Source organism: Heterocephalus glaber, unplaced genomic scaffold, assembly GCF_053883595.1.
Source record: "Heterocephalus glaber isolate CG9 unplaced genomic scaffold, H.glaber_assembly_v1.0 deba00000901, whole genome shotgun sequence".
NCBI lineage: Eukaryota > Metazoa > Chordata > Mammalia > Rodentia > Bathyergidae > Heterocephalus > Heterocephalus glaber.
In genome coordinates, this window is record NW_028258171.1 from 7,701,294 (window position 1) to 7,719,929 (window position 18,636).

Consider the following 18,636-nt stretch of genomic DNA (forward strand, 5'->3'; position numbering starts at 1 on the left):
CAGGACTGCTAATGCCCCAATGATGCCTTTGTATATATACATGCTTTCAAGAACATGTTCTCTGAACATCCAAGGCGTCTGCTGTCCCTTCTGCTTGCCATGGGCTTCTGTCCCCTCCATGACCACGGGGTCAGAATACAGCTGCTGCTGCTCCCCCTGGGCCTGGGACACCGTGGCCTCCTGCTGCTCAGTCAGAAGCATCAGCAGTTAGCAAGACTTGGAGATGAGCTTGGCACAGGCAGGGGGTGCGGGGGGCTCAGCGCAGTCCATTTTCAAAATGCTGATGACCTGAGTGAAGAGCCTTCTCAGGTTGTTGTCAGGGATGAGTGGCTGCAGCAAGTGATTCAGCTGCATTTCTAACCCAACCCCCAGGGGCGGCAGCCCTGGGGAGGTGATGTATGTGAGGGTCGAGGCCGAGCCCGAGGCAGAGTCTGCAGCAGACACACGAAGGTCCCCTGGTGCTGACGGGAAGCCTCCTGGAGGGGAGTCCATGAGGCTCCTCAGTTCCCAGAACCCAAGCCTCTTTGCTGGGCTCAGGCCACTGCGTGCATTTCCCTTGGTGAGCTGTGCCCTCAGGTTGGCCTGGGCTGTTTTGAGGGACACAGGGAAGAGAGTTTCAGCCAAGAGATGATGCTTTTGTGACTGCCAGGCAGGTGGAGTTGCCTTCATTCTTAGCACTCTGTCCTGCCCATGGTTTAGAAACCATAGGCCGTGGGTGAAGTCTTTCACTCTGCTTCTCACCACAGGCTGGGCTCTGGCAGGGGTGGAGGTGGGGGACCTGCCCAGCCAGGGAGCTGGCAGGGAGGAAGGGGTGGCTGCCCTCTGTCCTTCTGTGAGGATGGAGAATCTGGCCAGATTCCTGGGCCTGGGGGCCCTCATTATGCTGCTCCAGCTCCATGCCACTGGGGTCCCCGAGGCTGCTTGTGCAAGGGGCCAGGTGACCTGCCTGCCCCTGACCTGCTGCTTCCACTTGTCCTGCAGCAGCCTTCTACCTGTGCCCTTCAGGCCCCTGAGGACCCTGTCCACTGTGTGCAGCCTTCTCCTTCCTCTCAGGTCTTCCGCCATGCTGTTTTCCTGTGTCAGAGCCCTTCCCAGTGTTCTAGATATTTGGGGCTCCAAGGTGGGACCCAAAATGCTGGGCTGTATATGCCTGACAGTGTCGTCTTCCTTCTTAACCTCCTCCATTTTTTTCTGAATTTCTATATTTAACTGATTTCTGAGCAAATACAGCTCTTCAAGTTTATTTTTGTTGGATTCGTGGATAAAGGAGGACTTCTTTATATCCTTTTTTAAAGAATCTGTGTTATCTCCATGAAATGCATTTGGAAAAAGCCTTGCAATGAGTGGCAGTAGAGCTGACTGCACATCCTCTGGGCTTCCCTCTGAGAGATAGGGCACCATGTAGCTGAGGGCGTCGGTCACGTCACTTTGGTCATGAAACTTGTGCTGGTCACTCATGATGGCCGACCAGGGGGCCACACTTTGCTGTGAAGATGATGTCTCAGGCTCGATGCTCAGCTGGGTGCTGGTGCTGTTGTTCCGGGTCTGCAGCACCTTCATGAGTGCCCCATCCACATTCCCCATGGCTGCTGCCTCAAGGCACTGCATGGTGTTGGACAGACAGGTGCTGTCACAGTGCAGCTTGACTGTCGGGCACACACCCTCAATATCACTCTTAATTTGGCAGAGGCAGCAGGCCATGTGGCTCGGCAAGATCAGTTTTTGCAACTCCAGAGTCATGGTGAGGATGTTCTCCAGCACTGCAGGGGACACATGTGTTGCTCCCAAGTCTAGGTGTTTTAATGCTGGTAATTTAAAAAAAGATGGATCTTCGATAGTTGTCAGAGGGTTATTGTTGAGGACTACTTGATGTAAAAACTGCATCCCATGCCACGCATGAAATGTTCCATAGCTGATCTGAGAAACAAAATTGCAACGAAGATTTACAAACTGCAAAAAGGGTAGTGAGTCAAATGTCCCTCTTTCAGTTGAATGTATTTTATTGCAGGATAAATCTAAGTACTGTAGGGACAGCAGGCCTGCAAAGGAGTCTTTTTGTAATTCAGTCAGGGAGTTTTCACTGAGATTTAGTTTCTCAACCCACTGGTATGTTCTCCAAACATTCTTATCAAGGAAAGAAATAGAATTTCCTTGGAAATTTAGGACAGTGAAGGTCCTGTTGTGGGCACTAGGCTCAAGGGCAGGCACCTCATGCAGCCTGCGGGTGGGGCCAAGGTCAGTGCAAGCCAGGGTCTCCTCCTGGCAGGAACAGAGTTCGCATATGTCCTTGTGTGTCATGCTTCTCTGTGCACTTAGCACAGTTAGAGCCTTCACCTCCACTGGTTGAGTGGTGACTTCAGTCAGGATTGGATGCTGAGACTGAACCTGGTCTGGGTGTGGCAGCATCACCCCAGTCGGCATTACAGGAGGAACTGTAGATTTCTGTGGGGATGGAGAGTGTGCAGCCTCTGTGGAGGGCACAGCAGTGCTGCTGGGATCCACGTGGGAAGGTGGGCCTGTGACCGGGGCCGATGGGCAATGTTGAGTGGGCTCCTGACTAGGACTTGGAGCTTCTGTCTCAGAAGGTGCTGGAGGTTGAGTGACAGACTCAGCTGGGTCTGTAGGCTGGGAGGAGGGCTTCTGCATAGCTAGAGAAACTCTAGCTTCTGCAGTCCACGGTGGAGTTCTGGTAAGCTCTGGGTCCAAAGGTCCAACTGTGCCCAGAATCAGGTTTGGTGGTGGAATTGTCACCTTGGCGGGCCTTGCATGAACAGCTGCAGACCTCTGGAGGCCAGTAGGAAGTTCACCCTCTGCAGTGCATACTGGAGTGATAGTGGTTTCCATGTCCAAATAATCAGATGTGACACTGGGCAATGGTGGCACCACAGCTTGGTTCTGTGCTGGGAATGAAACTGTAATATCATATTGGGCTGGAGGGGGAGCTACACTCTCACTGGGTGGCTCATGTGGATGCTGAGATGGGTCCACCGCCTGAGCTGGAGAAAGCTCTACCTCCTCAGGAGGCTCTGGGGGTGGAGATAGGGCTGGCAGCAGCACGGAGAGTTTGCCCACTTCAGGGAATTCTACAGGCTGAGGTGGTGTCATCTGCTGAGCTGGAGAAGGTTCCAGCTCCTTAGGTGGCCCTGAAGGTGGGGCTGCAGCCTCCTGGGGGACTGAAGATGGTGTTATGTCCTCAGGCAGCTCAGAAAGCTGGGCTACAAAAGTCATAGTAGCACTCACAGAGGGTCTCTGAGGCTGAGCTGGGAGCTCATGGTAGACTGATTGAAGTGCAGCTCTGGCAGAGAAGTTTGGGGACAGAGCTGAGCTCTCCTTCTGGTGTCCAGAATGCTCCTCAGGAAGCTCTGCATGCCAACTTGGGACCCTGCCCTGGGATGCAGAAGGTTTATCCTTCATGGCAGGGTTGGGCTGCTGAGTTGGAGCCTCTTCCTTCTCGGTGAAAGGTCCAAACTGCTCACGGGACACTGAGGACTGAGCTAGGATCCCTTGTTCTGTTGAACTTGCAATTGCAACCTCATCACTCAGCTCTGGAGGCTGAACAGTGACACTGTCGAATGCTGGAGGCTGACCTGGGAACATCAGTTGGAGAAGAAACTGCTGCCTTGTGATGTCCTAGAGCCTGAGCTGTGATTTCATGAGGGAGCTCTGGAGGCTGAGATCCAGCCCCTTCAGGGGTAGAAGATGGTTCAACCTCCTTGGAGGTTTGTAGATGTTCAACTGTGGCCTCCCACTGGGTTGAAGAAGCTTCACTCTCCTCAGAAGCCTGGAGACTCCCATCCATGCTCTCCTGCGGGCTGGGAGAGCCTTGCTCATCCTGAATGGATTCTGAAGATGGAAATAGAACCTCCCATTGGAACTTGAAGAATTCAGCCCCTTCAGAGGGCTCTGGAGGCAGAGTCAGGGCCTCAATCAATGTCACAGGGAGTTCCACATCATCCAGTAGAACTGAGACTTGAGCTGGAACCTCATGGTGGGTTTGGGAAGTTCTCACCTCAGCAGTGGGTTCTGGTCTTTTGGTGAGCAGTAGGTCTGGAGGGTTCACTGTCAGCCTGAGCCAGTGTGAATGCTTGGCTTGATGGTGAGCTGGAGTTGAAATTCTTACTTCATCACCTAGCCTCCCTAGAGTGGTTTCTAGAGCTGGTGTATCTTCCTGGACTGGAGATTTAACTTCCTCCAGAGGATTTTCAGTTTCAGGCAGAGCTTCCAGCTGGCTTCCAGAAGTTTCTACCTCCTCAGCAGTCTCAGAAGTTGCAAGTGGCTGGTCTTGCTGTCTGGGAGAAAGTTCAATCTCCATAGGAGAGCCTGGAGGCTGAGATGGGGCCTCTTGCTGGGTTGGAGAAGGTTTCACTCCCTCAGGACTCTCTGAAAGTGATGCTGGGGCCTGCTGGTGGAGTGGAGGAGGTTGAGCCTCCTTCCCAGCCGGCGTGGTCCTCATGTTCTTCACAAGCACATTAACTGTGACCACCAGCTCCTGTGAATGATGTTCTTCCCTCCTACCCAGAGATGGAGCTTTTACCTCCTGTGGCACCAACAGCTGCTCCACACCCTCCTCAGCAGCAAGGTCAGGCTGACTCTGGGTGGAAGAAGGTTCCCCTTCCTCAGGGCACTGTGAGAACTGAGCTGTTGTTTCTTGCTAAGGAGAAAAGGATTGTACCTGGGGAGTCTCTGGGTGGAGATTCTGGGCCTCCAGCTGGAATTGAGAAGGTGTAGTTTGTCCAGGGGCCTCTGGAGGCTGATCTGTGTTCTCCTGGGACTCCAGATCATGGCTGTCATGCTCACCTCCATCCATACTTGTGTAAATATCCTTCTCTTGGGAGATTTGCTCCTGAAACTTAGGTTTTTCAAGTTGATGTGGAGTTCCAACCACCACCTCAGGGAGTTGCTGATGCTGATCCTGCTCCTCCTCCTTGTTCAGGTGTGAAAGAAACTTTGCTGCTTTTGACTGCTGCCTGTCCAGAGGTACAAAAGGTACTTCACCTGCCTGGTGGTCTGCAGTGTGATGGAGCCCAGAAGTCTGGATCTTCCTTTTGAGGTGAGGAGGCAGAGCTAGAAATTGATTCTGACCCCCATCTACCATCAGAAGCAGTTTTTGGAGCCTCTCTTGCCAAGCTAGACCTTGGTGTGGGGCAGCAACCTTATCCAGCTGTGGGGACAGCTGTCCAGCAAACCTCTGAGGTGGAGACAGCATCTTGGTGGGCACAGAGGAATCCAGGTAAACAAAGCTTCCAGGCTCTTCTGGGGGAGTAAGGTCAATGAGTGATTCAAGTGGGAGATCAGAATCGAGGGAAGAGGGCTTATTAGCTGCTAGGGGCTCAGAGTTCAGCTGAACTGGGTATGGGGTCCAGCCAGGATGGGCAGGCACATCTGTTGCCAGTGCAGCAACAGTGTAGCCCAGAAACAAAGCAAAAACATGACAGGGCAAGGTTCAGTCACACAGATCTAGGCCAGTAGGGTGCTGACCCTAGGTCTGCTAGAAGCTTTCTGGGAGCCACCTGTGTGGCAAGTGCCTTGGTAACAGAGCTCACCCACATTCTGCCACACCCCACCCTTTCTGTATGACACCATAGTGGAGGAAACCTTTCTCAGCGCTGCCCACCAGTGCCCAGGCCTGACTCTCTTTCCCCTTAAAAGGTGACAGTGGCTTTTCGCAGGGCCTCTTCTCCATAACAATGCCCACATGTGGTCTTGGGCCTGCACCAGCCATTGGGTGGGGTGGGAAAGAGCTTCCCATGGAAGTTAGGGCTTGGTCTTGGGATGCTCAGAAGTGTTGCAGCAGAGAGGAGCAGCTCTGTGCTATAGCGAAGTGTTACAACTCAGTGTGGCGGCTCTGAAACACAGCTCTGAGGCACAGCTGAGCTTTATTGCTCAGTGTGGCAGCTCTGGGTCACAGCTCTCATTCTTTGAAGACTTGAGAATCTGATGGTTAGTTGAAGAGGCGGAGATAAGCCTTTTAGTAGAGGAGTCTGAGCACTCTACCAGAAATGAGAGCCTTCTTATATAGGGAGCCACAGGGTAGGTGAGCATGCTCATTGAAGAGGGGGTGGGGGTGGGTGGGGGTGGGGCAGAGTTACAGAACATTCCTGACAGGGTTCAGAGCTTAACAGAACCTTCTTGTGAGAGGGCAGGGCTTAACAGAACATTCCTGAAAGGTCACACAGTTCAGACAGCCACACACCATTTTGATACACTGGGCAGGAGCCCAGCCACATAAACTTACATTTCCAAAACAAAACATTCTGTGGAGAAAAAAATGGAGGCAAGGCCAGGGGCTGTCTTACTGTTTAGTACTGCTCTATCAGAAGTAGTGGTCCAGCCCTGGCAACTGGAGCTCTTCCTCCTCCACCCTGAAACCCAGAGTGAGTCTTCCTCCCCTTGGCTGCACTGCTTCCAAGCAAAATCAAGACCAGGTGGGGTGGAGGCAGGAGAGCACATCTGAAGGTGATTTCTTCCATAGTGTTGCCATTTGCTCTGAACTTGGTAAGGGTTCCATGTTTCAGAACTCACTTCACTCCATCAGATTCGGGCTTCATAGACATCCCCACTGTGATGACTTCACAATTTCAAAGGGAGTTCAAACCCGGGAAGGAGACCATGGGACCAGTAGATACTTCAGATCAGAAGGCGGGGGAATTTTTATTCTCCAAGAACCACAACGCCCAGAGCCACAATGCACACTTTTGGGAACGTGCCTGTCAAGGCCTTCTGAGCAGCAAGCTTCTGGGCCACCTTCCTCTTCATAACCAATGCCATTGGCCCTTGCCAATCCCTGCTCAGCAGCCACAGCAGTCTATCTGCTCCAGTCCCACAGCCTGCCCTGGACTGAGCCCTGAAGGGAAGGCTGTGGAGTCTACAGAAACACATCTTTTCCAGGTATCCATATTTCAGTCTTTTTTGGTATTCAAGTTTCATTCAGGCTGTGGTATCTAAAACTCTCTTATGACTTTCCTATTTCTTTTTGCTTTAGGATGTTGAAATGAGCCTGACTCAGAGAGAAGATATGCATATTTATGTATGTTTTACAAGAACAACTAACCTTGAAAAAATGCAGAATAACTTGGAGAGGACTGAATTATGCTTACTTTTCAAATTCTCAATACTCCTTTATTTTCTGAGTGGTGATTTAAAGTCCTGGTGAGTGAAGAGCTTTCGAAAGAGCCATTTATTAATGTGCTCAATATATTTATTTATGACCAGATATATTTTTAAAACAGCGTGTGTCCTAGATTTGGAAAATGTTGTTTGGCTTTTTTTCTTTTAGTGTCATCTAACTTGCTTTGGAAGACTTATATTCTCAGTAAATGTTTAATTTTGACTGGATGAAAAGAAGGAAAGATAAAAAAAAAAAGGAAATTGACTCTAGTATTTTTAATGTACAGTTGTTTATTAAGAATCCTATTTTCTTTTTTACCAGAAGTTTGGAATTGCATTTCTGTAAATCACACGTGGAGTGATAATTGATTTGGTAATGATGATTTTTTTGTTATTGCTACATATTGAAAACCTTCTAAATTATCAAAGAGTCATTATGATTAGATTAATTTGAGTGTTTGACATACCTGCTTTCAGGTACAATGTTCTTTTTTTGCAGAGATGCCTTTCAGACTTGCTTGGGCTTAGGAAAGCTGAGAGAGCTGGTTAAATATCCCTTGAAATAGCTAGATTGAATCAATATAGGTAGATCAATATGCTAGATTGAAAGGGGCATGCTTCTTTCTCTTTATTGGCTTCATCTGTACCAGAATATTTTAGAAACATGAATCTGGATCATGGCTGAGTCCATCCTGATCATGCCTGATTTTCTTTTTCTTTCTTTCTTTCTTTCTTTCTTTCTTTCTTTCTTTCTTTCTTTCTTTCTTTCTTTCTTCTTTCTTCTTCCTCTTCTTTTTCCCCCCTCCTCCTCTCCCTCCCCTCCCTCTTCTTCTTCTTTTTTTTTTGTGGTGGTACTCTTTGGCCCAATTTCATCTATCCTCTGCATTTATCTTCCTATGTGTCTGTCTCCTTGCTTCTATCCTCCAATTCATCTTTCACAGTTTTGGAAAGATAATTCTAAAATATATTTTCATTTGCAGCATGCTTATGCTTATGATCCTTCCATGTTCTACTCCCTGGCCTGACCCTCTTACCCATTTCAACCTTTGTTCTGACTGCATTCATTTTTGAGGTGGTGCCCAATGGAGGAGGGAGCAGAATATCCAGAAGAAAAAAAACTGAGATGGAAAAATAGGAGATAAAAGTATCAAAAGAGTTAATGTTGATTAATGGACACTCAGGAAAAATTATGTGCATTTTAGTTAATTTGCCTTATGTGATGAGCTGAGGCTGATTTCCTTTGCTAGCAATTATGAATGATTTTGCTGGTTCAGAAATCAATGAATAAGACTTCTGCTAATATTTTGTACTGGGGATTAAACTGTGATCCTTGCACTTGTGAAGTAGGCAGTAGAACCACTGAGCTAAATCCCCAGCCCCAGGACACTTTCATTTTGATGATCTAGTTAAAATGTATCTCCAGAGGAGCAGAGATGCCTGCAGCACCAAGGAGGTGAACATTCTGGGCCACTGTATCACCACACCAAGTGCTGAGGGGCAGAGCTGCCCCCAGCACATAGGAAGTGAACCTTCCAGGCTGCCATACCACTGTCCCTAATGCTGAGGAGCACAGCTGCCCCCACACATAGGAGGTGAAACTTCCAGGCACCAGCAGCACACATCTTCTCTCCCCCCCCCCCCCGAAATGAGAAGACACATGAACAAGCCTCAAAACCAGACTTCCAGATCACCTAAAGCAACCCCAAAGGGAAATGAGATGGAACAATCTGATGCTCAACCACCTGGACTCCCTGAACTCACAACAAAAGAGGATCTGAAAAAATGAAATCAGAAATATTTTCTCCCATAACAGCAGAGATTGTGCCCATAGTGCAAGACATGATTAAGAAATCTAGAGAGGACACAGATGAAAAAATAGAGAAGCTGAGGTACATGATGGAATCCCAATATAGGAAACAAATGGAATCCATAAAACAGATGCAAACAGATTTCCAGGAGATTAAAAACTCCATTGAGAGTTTACCCAGCAGAATGAGCCAATGTGAGGACAGAATTTCAGATATAGAAGATAAGATTGCAAATACTAACCAGGAAAAGAAAAATTTCTTTAAAATAGTAAAGGGCCATGAGAAATCAATCCAGCAGCTGCTAGACAATGCAAAGAAGAATAACATGAGACTGATTGGAGTCAATGAAGAAACAGGAAAGAGTGCAGATGACATAAAAAACTGTTCACAGAAGTGATGGCAAAAAACTTCCCAAGCAGAGGAAAGAAACTGACATACAGATAAGTGAGGCATATAGGACTCCAAATAGCTTTGATTAAAAAAAAATGTACACAAAGGCATATAATAGTTAAGATTCCTGAAACTCAACAGAAGAACAACATTCTGCAAGCAGTTAGAGAAAAGAAACAAAACACATACAAAGGAAAGACCATCAGAATCACAGCAGATTTCTCAATGAAAACTCTCAAGGTAAGAAAAGCTTGGAGTGACATATTTGAAGCCCTAAAGGAAAACAGCCTCCAACCCAGATTGATGTACCCTGCAAAACTATCTTTCAAAATTGATGGAGAAATAAGATACTTTCATGACAAAGAGCACCTTAGGAACTTCATGAATATCAGACTAGCACTCCAAAAAATTTCAGACAATATCCTAGGAAAAGTCAATGAGGGTCACAACCCCAGGAAGCCCCGCAGAATGAGTCCATCGGGCATGATAAGAATTTAAATGCAAAGGGGGAGAATCCAACAAAAAGAAAAAGTCATGACAATGATGTCAATAGATATCAGTTATAACGATCAATGTTAATGGTCTCAATTCACCAATCAAAAGAAATAGACTGGCAGAATGGGTCAAGAAGCAAGATCCAACAAGATGTTGCATACAAGAAACACACTTACTTCAAAAAGAAACTCATAGACTGAAAGGAAAAGGGTGGAAAACAATACTCCATGTGACAGGAACCTGAAAAAAAGGAGGAGTAGCTATTCTCATTGCAGATCAAGTGGATTTCAAACCAACACTGATTAAGAGAGATAAAGAAGGACACTACATCCCTGTAAAGGGAACAATCCAAGAAGAAGAGATGACAATCAAACATATATGCACCAAACAGTAGTGAGCTCAACTATATAAAACAAATACTAATAGACATGAAAAATCAAATAAGGACTAATACAATAGTAATGGGGGACTTTAATACCCCACTGTCACAAATAGATAGACAAACTAGACAAAAAATAAACAATGAAATACTAGAAATCAATCAAACCCTTGATCAAATGAACTTAAGAGATGTTTACAGAGTGTTTCACCCCACAAAATCAGAATACACATTCTTTTCAGATGCACACAGGTTGTTCTCCAAAATAGACCACATACTCACTCATAGAACATTTTTAAGGAAGGGCAAAGGAACTGAAGTTATCCCCTGTATATCATCAGACCTTAGTGTGATGAAATTGGAGATCAATAGCAAAAGAAACCACAAGAATTTTAAAAACACATGGAAATTGAACAACATACTTCTGAATAACCAATGGGTCACAGAAGAAATTAAAGAAGAAATCAGACAGTTCCTTCAATTAAATGACAATGACAATACAGCATATCAGAATATATGGGACACAATGAAAGCAGTCTTATGAGGCCAATTCATAGCAGTGAATACTCATACTTGGAAAACAGAGCAGGCCCAATTAAACAACCTTATGCTGAACCTCAAGCTTCTAGAAAAAGAAGAGCAGAACAAACCCAAAGCCCATACAAGGGAGGAAATTATAAAGATCAGGGCAGAAATCAGTGCAATGGAGACTAAGAGAATGATACACAAAATCAATAAAGCCTAGAATTGGTTCTTCAAATGAATAAACAAAATTGAAAAACCCTTAGCCAACCTTATCAGAAAAGGAAAGAAAAGGCCCAAATCATGCAATTAGGAATGAAAAGAATGAAATTACAGTGGACCCAGCAGAAATCCAGAGGATCATCAACACCTACTTTCAGAACATATACGCCAATAAGATGGAAAATATGGAAGAAATGGACAAATTCCTAGATATGTATGAATTAGCAAAGTTGAACAAAGAAGACCTAAAAATTTTAAACAACCCAATATCAACCAATGAAATTGAAAATGTAATTAAAAACTTACCAACTAAGAAAAGCCCAGATCCTGATGGTTTCACTGCTGAATTCTACCAGACATTTAGAGAGGAACTACTGCCATTACTGTTTAAACTCTTCAATGAAATTGAAAGGGAAGCAGTACTCCCAAATTCATTCCTAGAAGCAAGTATCACCTTGATCCCCAAAGCAGAGAAAGACCCAATCAAAAAGGAGAACTATAGGCCAATCTCACTAATGAACATAGATGTAAAAATCCTTAATAAAATGCTGGCAAATAGAATGCAGATCGTCAAGAAGATCATACACCCTGACCAAGTGGGATTCATCCCAGGGATGTACGGATGGGTCAACATATGCAAATCAATCAGTGTAATACACTATATCAATTTAGCCAAGGACAAAAAAAATATGATCATCTCAATTGATGCAGAAAAAGCATTTGACAAAATCCAACACGCATTTATGATAAAAACCCTACAAAAAATTGGAATAGATGGTCTCTACCTCAATCTGATAAAAGCCATCTATTGAAAACCAACAGCCAGTATCATACTAATGGACAAAAACTGAAATCCTTCTCACTAAAATCAGGAACAAAACAAGGATGTCCACTATCACCACTCCTGTTTAATATAGTTTTGGAAACATTAGCCATGGCAATTAGACAAGAGAAAGAAATAGAAGAAATATAAATAGGAAATGAAGAAGTCAAATTGTCATTATTTGCAGATGACATGATACTGTATATAGAAGACTCCAAGAACTCCACCAGAAGTCTTCTAGACTTAATAACCAAATTCAGTAGGGTAGCTGGATAAAAGGTCAGCACACAAAAATCAATTGCTTTCCTCCATGAACAACAGACTCACTTAGAGAGAAATAGGGCAAACAATTCCTTGCACAATAGCATCCAAAATACTGAAATACCTAGGAATCATCCTAACAAAAGAAATCAAAGACCTCTTTTCTGGAAACTATAGCACTCTGAAAAGAGAGATTGCAGATGATATCAGAAAATGGAAAGACACCCCCTGCTCCTGCGTAGGAAGGATCAACATAGCGAAAATGGCCATACTTCCAAAACTGCTATACAGATTCAGTGCCACCCCAATTGAAATTCCAGCAGCATACTTCACAGACCTTGAGAAAACAATCCTAAAATTCATTTGGAACCAGAAGAGACCCAGAATAGCAAAGGCAATTCTAGGCCACAGTGACATGGCAGGGGTATCACAACCCCCAACTTGAAAGTATACTACAAAGCTACTGTGACAAAACAGCATGCTGCTCAGAAAGAAACAGACCTGAGGACCAGTGAAACAGATTAGAAGATGTAGAAACAACTCCAGACACACTCAGCCACCTCATCTTTGACAAAGGAGCCAAACACCCTCACTGGAGGAAAGATAGTCTCTTTAATAAATGGTGCTGGAAAAGTTGGGTTTCAACTTGCCAAAGATTAAAACTAGTCCTATATCTCTCACCATGCACTAAACTAAATTCAAAATGGATTAAAGATCTAAATTTTAAAACAAATGCTGAACTGGCTGGAACAGAGGTTAGGTAGAACTCTTGAAGACATTGGTGTAGGAAAAGACTATGAACAAAACCTCAGTTGCCTGTGAACTAGCACAAACAATCAACAAGTGGGATCTCTTCTCATTAAACAGCTTCTGCACAGCAACAGAAACCACCAATAGAGTGAAGAGACAGCCCACAGTGTGGCAAAAAAATTTTACCTGCTGTTCTTTAGACAAAGGTCTACTATCTAGAATCTATAAAGAACTATAAAATGCCAGACCTCCCAAATTTCAAGACCCAATCCAAAAATGGGCATCTGAATTGAACAGACATTTCTCAAAGAAGTAGAAATAGCAAATAAACATGTGAAAAAATGTTCAACATCACTGGTTATTCAAGAGATGAAAATGAAAACAATGCTGAGATTCCACCTTACCCCAGAAAGAATGGCTGCTGTCATGAAATCAACCAATAACAAATGCTGGTGGGGCTGTGGGGAAAGAGGAACCTTGCTCCACTACTGGTGGGAGTGTAGACTGGTACAACCACTGGGGAAATCAGTATGGAGATGCCTCAAAGAACTAGGACTAGAAGTCCCATTTGACCCAACTATTCCCCTGCTGGGTATCTTCCCTAAAGAATTAAAAGTTTCATACCACAGTGATATATGCCCACCCATGTTCATAGCAGCACAAATTGTAATAGCTAAAACTTGGATGCAGCCCAATTGCCCATCAACTGGAGACTGGATAAAGAAAATGTGGGTTCTTTACAAATGGAGTACTACTCAGCCATAAAAAATGAGAAATTAGAGACATTTATAGCTAAATGGATGCACATTGAGGTGATACTCTTAAGTGAAATAAATAGGACACACGTGTAAATACTAAATAGTTTCTCTAGTGTGAGAAACTGAAAGTGTAAATAAGGACTAAAAGATATAATAGATTATGTGAAATAGGAAGAAAAGGGGCAAAGGGGAAGGGGAAGTTGGAGGGGTAGGGGAAAGGAAAGAAGGGAATGGAATTAATATGAGAAAATGAAAAAATGGAAACAAAGTCTTTGTAAATAGGGAGGAATGGAGGGGTTGAATGAAGGGCAGGGGAATGGGAAAAAAATAAGAACCAAGAGAGCTTAGTAATGGTGCAGATTTACAATGATGAATGTCATTATATTGAATACCTAAAATGTACCAATAAAATTAATTTAAAAATATGGATTTCCAGCATTATTGGCATTTTAATTTTCCATTATGCATTTTTATACCTAATATTTAGAACAAATAAGAGTCTGAGAAACTATCATTAGAATAAGGCTGGAATGGTTCATTTTACTCTTTGGGCCTATGTGGCAGTGCCCCATGGATAACACAATAGATTTTCAGAAGAGATATGAGTTGGGCAAGACAACACTGTGAGGTTGGGGAATTTCATCATTCTCACATCTTGTAACTTCCCCTGTATGATGTTTCACTTTGCTTTCTGTTCTCTCTGTAACATCTTGTCAGGTAGGTAAAGTTTGAATCCTAGCCTATGTCAACCTTCTTTATATTTCAAACCATGTTTATTGAAAAATAAAACACAATAGCATAAAGTCATCTAAATCAAACATATGACTTCATGAATCATTATAAGATAAACATTACCCAGGTCAAGAAATAGAGCTTTTCTAGCCACCCGAGCAGCTCATTCCAGTTGCTCCATTCCAGTTATAGCTCTGTCCCTCTTGCCATTATCCTGAATTTGATAGTAATGGTTTTCTTGAATTTCCCTTTTTATAGCTCTATCACTCATATATGTATTCCTAAATATTCTAGCCTAGTCTATACTTAAGAAATTTGACATGTCTTTTGAGTCTTCCTAAAATCTGTATTTTCCTCCTCTCTTTCTTTTCCTCACAGGGTATCTGTTGAAGAGTCTGGGAAATTTGACACATGGAATATGAAAGAATGGAGTTTCTTGATGCTGCCTTTTTGTACTTCAACATATTTATCATGGGTGCTTCTTGCACAGTGGCTGCTAAATTCAGAGTGCAGGGCCAGGAATTTGGCTCAGTGGTTCCGCCTCCTGTCTTGTAAGCAGAAGGACCCGAGTTTGATTCCTGGTACCAAGAAAAAGAAAGAAAGAAAGAAAGAAATTCAGAGTGGATGTGATTCAGGCGTGATTCCTTTGAAAAGACAATGCATAGTACTGTATTTAGGATGATTGTAGGAGATATGTAATATCTAGCTTTCCCTCTTTCTGTGACTTTTAGCATCCTTTGATGTTTTAGTACCAAATCAATAATCCATTGGCAGTTGTAAAATGGTGTTTTTCTAATACTATTATTTAATTTTCATTTATTAATCAGAATACCTTTATGAAGAGAAACTTCCTTTCATTTCCTATTTAATTACTTTGCAGTGCAGTTCATTGGAAAAATTGTTATTTCTGTCCTCTTATTTACAAGTTCATAAGATATTGAGTTGGTTCAGTATCATTGTCTAAAGTCATCCAAATTTGAAATATTGTTATGAAATTTGAGAATTTATACAATGTTTTGCAATCCTGTGCAGTTGTATCATTGTTAGATATTACATATTATATGACTGACTTTTGTTTAATTCTTGTGTGACTTTATTATCTATGTGGGAATGGCTTCTTCAATAACAGTCATTTTTTTCTTTTCTTTTGTTTTCCTGGTCCTGGGGATTGAATTTAGGACTTTGCGTTTGCGAGGCAGGCGTGGTGCCACTGAGCTAAATCCCGGGTCCAATAACAGTCATTCTTTTTTTTTTTTTTTTTTTTTAATAACAGTCATTCGTTAGGGAATAGGTTTTATTTTTCTTTCTTTTTTCTACTTTCCTCCTACAGAAAGTAAGTGGCTTTATTCTATTGTCACAAAAAAGAAAGAAATGATTACATTTTAAAAAATCAGACAATACAAAAAAAGCATTAAAAGAGAAACTAAAACTAAGTCAAAATTCCACCACCCCAAATTAACCACTGTAACATTTTGGTAAATACCCTTCCAGAATTTTGTAAACATAATATATAGAAATAAAATCTTATTTTTTGTTCTATTTTATGTCCTTTTAAAATGTAAATATATTTGATGAATCTATTACCATGGAAATAGATGTAGCCAGTATCATCACTTTTAATATAAGGATATAAATGCAGATATATTTATATAGTTTCTATTTTCCAACTGAAAAATAATGCTATAATAAATGACCACTTTTGTATTAGAAATGCAAAACATTTCCTGACTCATCTGTGTGTCCTTATGAATTTCTGAATGAGCGGTAGAATAGAGAAGACTGTATCTGATTTTCTCTCACAAATGAGAAGCTAATGTATGCTTCAATAACTTAAAGAGATGAGATGAATAGTAGCAATCAGATTTCTTGCTTAACAATTTGGAACTGTAAAACCAATAAACTGCGAGTCACTGATAGTTTGAGTTGGGGGTTGTAGCTGCCATTTATAACCCCATGTATGCTGAGGAATAGGAAGAAATAAAACAGAGATCTGAACCCTTTTGGAGTGTACATTCTAGAGGAGAAAGTCAAATAGTTGACATTCTAGGTGAGTAATACAGTATGTTGGAGTGATCTGGAAAGAATAAAAAGAGCAGAGTGAGGTAGATCGAGAGCACAAGTTGTGGGGATGGAAGATATGGTTTTTGTGGTATGAGAAGAGAGAGCTGTTGCCTTGGTTTTGTCAGTTTTCTAGTTAGTAGTCTGTGTTTGTATGAATCCTTTCTAGCTGTACTTATTTGGAGTTCTTGGCATTTGTGACATTTCAGTCTGGTTTCAGTCTGTTTCTGTTCTTTTCAACTTTGATGAAAATACAGTGGACCCTTGACTTATGAACTTGATCAGTTCCCGAGGGCTGGTTGTAACTCAAGTTAGTTGTAAGTCACTACACCTGAGATCTAGATGTTTATCTGTGTACATGCTATAGATAACAAGAGGCAGACGAATCATCCATTAACCTAATTAACCCAAGTTGTTCCTATGTCAGGCCAGTTATAACTTGAGGGTCCACTGTACTCTTATGGTTTAGTGTCTAGGTACTTATTTAATGGACTTTTGTGGGAGACCAGAGGAGAACTGAAGCCTACTCTGTGAGCAAAAGGAGAATGGCTGCACTTGGGGTGATTGCATTTTGCAGGTTGTAGGGAAAACTTAAGACAGCTGAGGTTAAGTTGTTTACCAGAGAATGTACTAATGGATATTGGAACGCAGATGAATCTTGTGTTACTTTGATTGTGCGTGCCCATGTTTGGGTGAATAAAGGTAAGATGAGTCAGAGGAGGCTCCTCTGCCTACTAAGAGGCAAGACACCCCTGGCTGCTAGCATGTTAAGCTGACTCCTGTCTCTGTCATTCATCCTCCTTTGATCCCCGGGTCAGGGAGAACAAAGTAGCAAGTCTAAGTCTCTGAGGGTCGGCTACATGTGGTGCCCCAACATAGGGCTTGGACAGGGCTCAGCTACAGACTGTATAAGATAATTTGCGACTGGTGGATTACTGGATTAATAAATGCATATTCAAATTTCTCAGACACTTTTGAGATGAATTTTTCTTTCCCAACTCCCATAATATTGACAGAGATGAATAAATGTCTATGTGACACATTGCCAAACATTTACTATGTCAAATAGGGTCCAGCAATTTGAGTAGGGGAAATTTGATATAAAGCATTTTAATGAAATCAAAGTAGTTAACTACAGAGTAAGAGAGAACACTAAAATGTGCAGAAGTAGCTCTGTGGACTGGCTACTGCTCTGAGGGATGTATCCAAGGGCAAAGGGAAAAGTGAACAAGGAAGGGAGTTAGAGGAAGGGCCTGCAAGGTGAGATTTGGTCCTTTGAAAATAAGTTGTAGTTTCCATTGGAATATGCTGCTATCACTGTCATGATGAAGGAGCTTGACAGAAACAGCTTGCCCTGACAGCCGTGGCCGGCTGAGCCTTACTGGAGGGCAGTGGCTGCTAAACAGCCAGGACTGCCACTCACTGCTGGGACCACTGCACAGCCCTCCTTTATCCCCTAGACAGTAGCGTCCCTCCAGGGCTTCTGATTGGGTGCACTTAACAGAGAGCTGACTGGCAAAAGTTAACATGTAACACAGTCTGCAATCTCGCCGGACCAGGAGGTGAGATATTAATACCAGCAAATATGGTTAGCATGTTCTCTAAATCCAGAAATAGAGCAACTGTGGCATAATAGAAAATAAGTTTCCAAACAGGGTCATTTCACTTTTTTCTACACAAAATAGTATATGTGGGTACAATTCTTGTTAGATATGAAATTATTATATATGATTTTATTAGATATGAAGCTTTTTAAACATAAGAAAAGTTTCTAATACCTTAAAAACTCTTTCTTTGAGCTATAACTCTGTATCGCCATATGGAAAAGTGACTGAATTGTTTGTTTCATCATTCAATTTTACCACTCAAGTGAAGACCAGATAATGCTTGAGTCCAGAGGGAATTTTATTGTTTTAAGTTTAATGCTGTGTATTAATCTTGCTGTGAATAGGCTTTCCTCCTCATCAGATTCCCTAGATAGGGCTTACAATTTTTCTCCAGGTATTACTTCCAAGCCTTTTCAGATGCATTTGTCTCGTGGGAATCTGAAAGCTCTAGAAACATATTTTTAGTGTGTATTCCAGTGGTTACAATTTCAAGGTGAAGTCACACTGGTGAGATCATCACAATTTATCTGCTGTCTCTTAGAAAATATAGTAAATTGTCCAATACCAGATATTTTTCTGTATTTATTGCTTTCCTTTTTATATTGCACTTTCTAAGCCACTTATACTAATATAAAGACTTTTAAAAAAATGACTACAAATATATAGAATAGTCATCCATTGATGACATTTTAATGAGCAATACCATTCCTCTCTTACCAGGACT

General features: G+C 42.7%; 1 protein-coding gene and 1 long non-coding RNA gene across 2 annotated transcripts; one reads left to right on the forward strand and one right to left on the reverse strand.

Moving 5' to 3' along the window:
* Nucleotides 1-207: 207 nt before the first annotated feature.
* Nucleotides 208-5,722, reverse strand: LOC110350680 (uncharacterized). The gene is made up of 4 exons (XM_087207999.1): nucleotides 5,548-5,722; nucleotides 4,673-5,382; nucleotides 3,710-4,591; nucleotides 208-3,630 (listed from the first exon to the last, which is right to left on the reverse strand). Exons 1-4 carry the CDS (start codon nucleotides 5,720-5,722, stop codon nucleotides 208-210), a joined length of 5,190 nt encoding a protein of 1,729 aa, XP_087064125.1.
* A 372-nt stretch (nucleotides 5,723-6,094) lies between these two features.
* LOC110350342 (uncharacterized) lies at nucleotides 6,095-17,952 on the forward strand. Its single transcript, XR_015450069.1, has 3 exons — nucleotides 6,095-6,888; nucleotides 6,983-7,149; nucleotides 14,626-17,952. It is a non-coding gene; the product is annotated as an uncharacterized LOC110350342 (long non-coding RNA).
* Nucleotides 17,953-18,636: the final 684 nt, after the last annotated feature.